Source organism: Melitaea cinxia, chromosome 18, assembly GCF_905220565.1.
Source record: "Melitaea cinxia chromosome 18, ilMelCinx1.1, whole genome shotgun sequence".
NCBI lineage: Eukaryota > Metazoa > Arthropoda > Insecta > Lepidoptera > Nymphalidae > Melitaea > Melitaea cinxia.
Window position 1 is genome coordinate 5758703 of NC_059411.1, and position 8675 is coordinate 5767377.

Sequence of the window (8675 nt, forward strand, 5' to 3'; positions counted from 1 at the left end):
GTCGGTTATCTCGTCCACGTCGCTAGTAGTTTCCAGCGAATCGAATCGGTTTTGGAGTTCCAACTGAAACTGCTCGGAGCCACATAGTATTTGGGGCAGCGTAGGTCGGAGAGTAGATTTCATCAAGCGGGTCCGCTCCTTTCGGAGACATATATTCAGAGTGCCCCGTACTAGCCGGTGGTCGCTGCCGGTGTTAAACCTGTTAACCACTGAGACATCTCTGAATATATGCCTTTTATCCGCTATGATGAAATCTATCTCGTTCCTCGTCACAGTATCGGGGCTTTGCCATGTCCACCTCCTTTGGGGCTTCTTCTCAAAAAATGAGTTCATCAAGAAGAGCCCCTCCGATTCGAGGAAGTTGACAAGCGTCTGCCCCCTGTGATTCCTGTGCCCCAATCCGTGTGGTCCGATGCTCGATCCGTCGCGGCCTTGTACTCCCACTTTAGCGTTGAAGTCTCCCATAACAACGCTGTAGAAGGTCGAAGTAGTGCCATGTATGGCCCTTGTGATATCTTCATACAAGGCTTCGACTTCATCGTCAGAGTGTGCCGAGGTCGGCGCATATACCTGTATCACTTTCAGGGAGTACCTGTCGGTGAGCTTAAGTACAAGGTACGCTACCCGGGTCGACACACTACTGACTTCCACAACGTTGTTAGTGAGAGTCTTGTGAACCAGAAAACCGACGCCACCTTGGGAAAGCCCATCACCTTCACGGAAGTAGAACAAGTGCCCGGAGTCCAGGATCATCGTGTCCTCTCCCTCTCTTCGGACTTCAGACAACCCCAGTATGCTCCACTTAATGTGACTAAGTTCTACCTCAAGTTCGGTGAGGTGATGGTCCAACCGTAGCGTGCGTCCATTATACGTAGCCAGGAATATTTTTCTATGGCAGCCTCCCGTACCCCGGTGATTCTTAGCACCCTCTACCCCACCGTTACCACGGCCGCTGCCGTAGCCGGGAATAGTGGGGCTGCCGGGAACTGAGGGCCTTATTTTTAGGTTCGAACTCATGGGGGTTTTTGCCCATAGTCACCACGCTGGGCAGGCGGGTTGGTGACCGCAGGGCTGACTTTGTCGCACCGAAGACGCTGCTGCCCGTCCTTGGTCTGTGCATTTAAAAAGCCAGCAGTTGGATGGCTATCCCGCCATCGGTCGGCCTTTTAAGTTCCAAGGTGGTAGTGGAACTGTGCTATCCCTTAGTCGCCTCTTACGACACCCACGGGAAGAGATGGGGTGGCTAAATTCTTTAGTGCCGTAACCACACAGATTATACGCTTATATACTGGTAATAGCATAACTAGTTAACTACTGATCGGGCCGGAGTCAACAATGCAGAAGGCAATAGTGCAGAAGGCAATAGTGCAGAATGCAATAGTGCAGAAGGCAACAGTAGCAGCCAGCTTAAATCACCGCCGCCGCCACGAAAACAGCTCGGTTCACGTAAACGGAAGCTAGATAATAGAATTGAAAAAATATATATTAGATGTGCCAGAGGAACCAGAGAATCCGCATCTTTGTTTTTTAAAGGGTTGTCATTCACCGCAACTTCCATTTTTTGATACACAAGTATCCAGGCCGAAATTAATTCAATCGTCGTTACCTTGTCCATCTTCAAGATACTACAAACCCCAAAGGCAATATAATGTAGCATGGAAAGAGCGAAATGTGACTCCATCGAACATACGCCAATTTTATGAACAATGCGCTTATGCCGATAGTCCGTCCTCGAACGACTCACAATCTTCTTACGCAGGCTCTGACCACGCTGACATTGATTTCTCAAAAATATGGTGTATACACTTTTTTTTTTTAACTCTTAAATGTTGATTACTTTTAAGTACTTAATAAAAAATTAAAAAGAATAGTTATTGCGTATTCCAAAAAAGGAGGAGGTTCTCAATTCGACTGTATTTTTTTTTTTTTTTTTTTTTTTTTTTTTTTTTTTTTTTTTTTTTTTTTTATGTATGTTACATCAGAACTTTTGACTGGGTGGAGCGATTTCGACAAATTTTCTTTTAATCGAAAGGTGGTGTGTGCCAATTGGTCCCATTTAAATTTATTTGAGATCTAACAACTACTTTTCGAGCTATATCTAATAATGCGTTTTTACTTGACGCTTTTTTCGTCGACCTACGTTGTATTATACCGCATAACTTTCTACTGGATGTACTGATTTTGATAATTCTTTTTTTGTTGGAAAGAAGATATCCCTAGTTTAGTACCATGATAAAGAAACCAGGATCTGATGATGGGATCCCAGAGAAATCGAGGGAACTTCTTGAAAATCCGCAATAACTTTTTATTAGGTGTACCGATTTTAATGATTTTTAATTTAATCGAAAGCCGATGTTTATCATGTGGTCACATTTAAATTTCATCGAGATCTGATAACTACTTTTTGAGTAATCTTTGATAATGCGTTGTTACTTGACTATTTTTACGTCGATCTTCGTTGTATTACTCGTCGATGTAATTGAAGTCGGTTTTTTTTCGTTTGCGAGCAAACACAATTATTTACTTACCTAATAGTAACTGCCAACAATTCAACGGGTTCAATGCCGTCTCTTATGATGCTCTGATGCTGCAGACAGTATTTTAAACTTCCATCTAACTCATCAAATGAGCTCTTTGACATACGAAAGAGATGAAAAATTTGTTTTCGTGCTCTCGAAGATCCAAAAACATTGTGCAAAAATCTACCTTTTCCTTCCTGATAGCATTATAAGGATGGATCCAATATATTCTCTCACGTTTGCCAGCGCAGAAATTGTCGATACAATAGGAGTAGGGCTATTTGCTTTTTTCGTTCCATTATAAACAAACTACGACATGTTCAGTCTAGAACTTCGATAATACTGAGATCGCTCCTCCGGCGACCGTGTTTAAACCGGGTACATGTGAAAGCTCTTGCTAAGCCCGGCTCCCTGCCGATTAGCCGGCGGCCGAGTGCATATACCAGATAAGTGAACTTTGAAATCGATTCCCAGCTTGATACCAGGAATAAGCTTGAACCTTGCGTCCCTTTATTTCATCATTTCTAATAAATTAAATTATAACCTTTTTTTTTAATACGCATATAGATTTATGATGTATACATCGTACATATACCAAAATGACATTTTTTACAATTTTTGTCTGTTTGTTTGTTCCGGCTAATCTCTGAAACGGCTAGACCGATTTTGACGGGACTTTCACTGGCAGATAGCTGATGTAATTAGGAGTAGCTTAGGCTACTTTTATTTTAGAAATATTTTTATTTTGTAACTCTGCGAGCTGAACAATATTTTTATTTAATTCCACACGCACAAAGTCACAGTTAATATTATAATATATACAGAATGTCCCAAAAATCAATGTCAAGCCGAAAACTTAAGGGAAGGTAAGTAGTGACAGTTACCAGAAAAATATACAATAATCTTAATCTTGTACTGTTCGTCTTCAGCCTTCAAAAAAAAAAAAACGAAAAAACTGACACTTGTGATGAACTTTCAACTATTGCGACTATAATACGTCTTTTTTTTTTAAATTGTAATCCTGAATAATTCTTTTGTAAATTACAAACTAAAATTTAATCATAACTGACACAACTTCAAATAAAAAAATCAATATTATTTAAAGTGGACTCCCTATGTATAAATTAGAAAAGGACAGATAAAAATATGATAATAAAAATTGCAGACCATTAGAAACTAATCATATATAAGTTTAACTTTTTTATGGTCATTACAAAATATTTATCTAAAATATCTTCCATGTCCATTTTAATTCCTTGTGTATATACTTTTTTTATTAAGATTAAATACTAAAAAGGATAAATGAAAGGAAAATACGTTATTTATTACTTAAAATATAATGTTTGTGTTACATTTAGGACACATTAGGGAATTCTAAACATTTTTTAATATCATATAAAAAATTGACCGTTCCAGTGGGGATCGAATCTGCATCTCCGACTGACCGTGCCGGTGCTTTGGCCAATTAACATCGTTCTATAGCTTAATTGGCTACAGCACTGAAATGGTCAGTCGGAGATGCAGGTTCGATCTCCGCTGGAATGGTTGATTTTTGACATTATATTAAAACATGATTAAATTAATTAATTGCTAAGGCATCATTTTGACTTTCCTGTGCTAACTGTACTTGTAAATTTAAAAGTTTATTTTTCAACACTACAATGCCCATGAGAACTATATTTTCTGGTTTTAATGCTCCTGATGACTCAACATTATAGAAAAACTTATTTGGTTTAGCTTCCCAATTAAATTCAGCTTCATACTGATCCTCATCCAGCTCTGTGTGTTCACTTTTTGGCCATTCATCTGGTCTTGGATACAATGTGTGTCTCATTGCATTATCGGGGTCATATTCAAAACAAACTCCAGCAGTTGGGTTCCATTTTGCGTGTTCCTTGCCGAATCCTTTTTTAGCATAAGCTCGTAACTTCAACTCTTGTCCTTTACGTAATTTAATGATTAGAATTTCATCAAGCTCACCATAATCAGCTTGATCTTCGTCTCTATGACGTGATGTAACCGGTACCACTCGGGGATCACTTGATTTTAAATCAGCAGTAGTAACGTGTCTTGTTTGATCACCTGTGCATTTTACGTCCAATGTAAATTCAACACTACATTCTGTGCAGAAATCTGCGCACATGCAATCTCTTGAATAGCGAATCTTGTCGACAACATCGTCAGATATGAGAGGTATCAGACCGATACGGTGTGCAAGGAATTCATCGCTAAGAACGGTAGAATTCGCTTCTAATTGTACCCAATCTATAGCCATTGTAGGTGTTTCAGCAATAAACACACGACGCATACTGTTAGCTACACTTAGTTCTGTATCTTCAACGACAAATTTCACATTATCGTCAGTTAATTCTGTTATATGCACGGATGGCTGATTTGCATAAGGCATTTTGTATTTTGATTAAGTACTATAGCAAAGTAAAGTTAACTTATTGTAACAAAATGTTTGACTGCAGTTAGCGTTACTAAACAATTACACAGTATAGTCGAAAAGTATATAAATGTCATTTTTTTGTCACTGTCAGTGTCAATGTTAATAACGTTCCTCGGACCAGGGCTGCCAGATGTACGATTTAAATCGTACTCATACGATTTTTTTGCATTTTTACTCATGTACGATCGCTAGACCAAGATCGTACACAAAATATACGATTTTTATATTCCTATTACCTGGAAGCATTTCATAATTAAAAAAACGTCATCCACTGGTAAGCATGAATTTAGGAGAACTACCCCAACTACCTTACGCGTGCCTAGATCTTTATAAGAGCTGTATTTATTTGCTTTCTAACAAAACTAAAATATATAATATAGATATTTTCTCTTACGGTATTAATTGCGACTTGAAAAAAAAACACATTTTGAAATAAAAAACAATTTGAAAATTATAAAAAACTGGCTCAATTTGCTTTAAATTTGTTATGTGTTCCCCATTACTGTGCAGATTGTGAACGAGCATTCAGCGAAGTTTATTTAATCAAAACAAAACTTAGCAACAGTTTATCCAATGATTCACGTAAGTGCAAATTATTAGCTAAGCAATCAATTAAGAAGAAACGAAAATTTTACGAAGTTTAACCCAACAAATTCTTTTATTAAAAAATATGACCACAGAAAATTTTGTATGAGTGTAACAAATAGTTTTATTACATTTATTTTCTAAAACTAAACGAATTTTGATAATTTATAACAAAAAATTAGTACTTATTCTTAAAGGGCTGTACGATCTTTTTATTTCAAAATTTCCTTGGCATACGATTTTTTTTGTAGTTGACGTACGATCACACTTTTTGTGCACCTGGCAGCCCTGCCTCGGACTAAAGGGGCCTACTCAAAGCACTGCCTGCAGGGCCTGCTTGCAGTTACTGCCGCAGAGGATGTTGCTCCACAAAGCACTGCAAATCATTTACGCGGCATACGTTGTCGTGTTCACTTGTGTTGTCTTTGTCCTTGCTTAAATTCGTCAGTTTTTATAAATGGCTCCTACATTATTCAAACACCAAAAAATAGCATTGGGTTTGACTGTATTGAGTACTTGTAGCGTTCAAAAGAAAAAAAGGAAGCACTGGTGTAAAAAAGTTTTATATTTTTCATGTAAAAGCGACATAGCCTGCGACCGCATATCTTTGTTATGATAATGATCGTGGTTAGTTTTCCAAAGACATGGCAAATCCCTCTACAATTAGATTACGTCCCTCCACACGTCTTTTTCTCGTTGGCTCATTTTTCTTGAAGAAAACAGAGCCAAACAAATAATATAATAAAACCAAACCAACTAACTACCAACTAACTGATTAATTGCTAAATGACAACCACTGACAAGACAAACCCCAGGTCAAATAGAGTAGACAAACGTCGCAATGTACCGACGTAAACAAAATGGTGGTCTAAATCGGCCCGACCGAGCTACACATGTCCCTGATTGCAGTTTACGGAGTGGGGAGATCGTGTGTCGGGCTGGCAGAACGACACTGCGGCCCTGCGACAGGGTGAACAATTAAAATATCGGCCCTGCATGCATACATACAATACGATCGGCAGTGGCACTGCAAGCAGGGCCCTGCAGGCAGTGCTTTGAGTAGGCCCCGTAAGAACCTTTGATTCTTAAGGGGAAAGAAGAAATAAGAATCAAAGGTTCTTACGGGGCCTACTCAAAGCACTGCCTGCAGGGCCCTGCTTGCAGTGCCACTGCCGATCGTATTGTATGTATGCATGCAGGGCCGATATTTTAATTGTTCACCCTGTCGCAGGGCCGCAGTGTCGTTCTGCCAGCCCGACACACGATCTCCCCACTCCGTAAACTGCAATCAGGGACATGTGTAGCTCGGTCGGGCCGATTTAGACCACCATTTTGTTTACGTCGGTACATTGCGACGTTTGTCTACTCTATTTGACCTGGGGTTTGTCTTGTCAGTGGTTGTCATTTAGCAATTAATCAGTTAGTTGGTAGTTAGTTGGTTTGGTTTTATTATATTATTTGTTTGGCTCTGTTTTCTTCAAGAAAAATGAGCCAACGAGAAAAAGACGTGTGGAGGGACGTAATCTAATTGTAGAGGGATTTGCCATGTCTTTGGAAAACTAACCACGATCATTATCATAACAAAGATATGCGGTCGCAGGCTATGTCGCTTTTACATGAAAAATATAAAACTTTTTTACACCAGTGCTTCCTTTTTTTCTTTTGAATGCTACAAGTACTCAATACAGTCAAACCCAATGCTATTTTTTGGTGTTTGAATAATGTAGGAGCCATTTATAAAAACTGACGAATTTAGGCAAGGACAAAGAGAACACAAGTGAACACGACAACGTATGCCGCGTAAATGATTTGCAGTGCTTTGTGGAGCAACATCCTCTGCGGCAGTAACTGCAAGCAGGCCCTGCAGGCAGTGCTTTGAGTAGGCCCCTTTTGTCCGAGATTAGTTCAGTAATAGCCAAGATGTAACGTGTAGCATGTAAATTAAAAAAAAATTAACGTTTGTATTCACTTTAAATTTTAAAAGTTCATTCAACTTTAATTTCTTTTAAAAGGATTTCCAATAAAATAAATAAAATGTACTTTAAATTTTTTCTCATAACTTAAGAATGTATGTAAGGTCAAATCCTAATCCAGTAGGTACTTACATTTATTAATTTTTGAGGTTAATTTTCATGTCGAAATATCGGTGCCGAATCATTGTTGATTACAATTTATAAATTTTAGTAAAAAAAATATAGTATTTCGTATAATTAAATAAAAAAGGGTTGTAAACTGCGGTTGAAATATAAAAAAAAAATGTTACCTATATGACAAATAAATGAGTTTGATTTAATTTTTTGATTTAATCATAAGATTTGTTTTATATCGAATTATGCATCTTTAAGACCTAAGATTGAGGGAAACGAGGCCTCAACTTCAACAGCGAATACATCTCTCACCTTCGTTTCGCCTATGACATCGTCATCTTTGTGGAGACGTTGAATGAGCTAGGCCAAACACTAGCCGGCCTAAAAGAAATCCTCCTGACGAGTCGATCTCGGTATGAACTTGGACAAAACGAAGGTTATGTTTAACAACCAAGCCATACCGAGACCGGTATCGGTCGACGGTACCCTTCTCGAAGCTATTCAGGATTATGTTTACCTAGGCCATACCATCCAACTAGGCCGCAACAACATTGAGAAGGGGCTGATAGGAGGATTCGGTTGGGCTGGGCACTGTTTGGCAGACTTCATCAAGTCTTTCTTAGTTTCGTAGTTCTCGAAGACAAATGTATTCGGGTAATGCGTCCTAACTGTGTTAACATACGGAGCTGAGACGTGGACACTGACAAAGGAACTGGTCCACAAGCTTAAAGTCGCTCAACGTGCAATGGAATAGGCTATGCTTGGCTTATGATCTCGCAAAGATAGGATTAGAAATGAGACTATCCGCAAAAGAAAGTAACCGACATAGCCCACAGAATTACCAAGTTGAAGCGGCAGTGGGGTGGTCATCTGTGTCGCAGAACCGATGGTCCTTGAAGTAGACGTGTCCTGGAGTAGAGACCACTGGACTGACTATCTACGTAAGATTACAGATGTAGAATGGATGAGGATGGCGAAAAACCAGGATATCTGGCGCGAACTTGGGGAGGTCTATGTCAAGCAGTGGACTAC

The 8675-nt window shown here is 39.0% G+C and overlaps 1 protein-coding gene across 1 annotated transcript; it reads right to left on the reverse strand.

Moving 5' to 3' along the window:
• Window positions 1–4087: 4087 nt before the first annotated feature.
• Window positions 4088–5033, reverse strand: LOC123662310 (DNA-directed RNA polymerase II subunit RPB3). The gene has a single exon (XM_045597169.1). The coding sequence runs from the start codon at window positions 4924–4926 to the stop codon at window positions 4099–4101; it is 828 nt and encodes a 275-aa protein (XP_045453125.1). The 5' UTR covers window positions 4927–5033; the 3' UTR covers window positions 4088–4098.
• Window positions 5034–8675: the final 3642 nt, after the last annotated feature.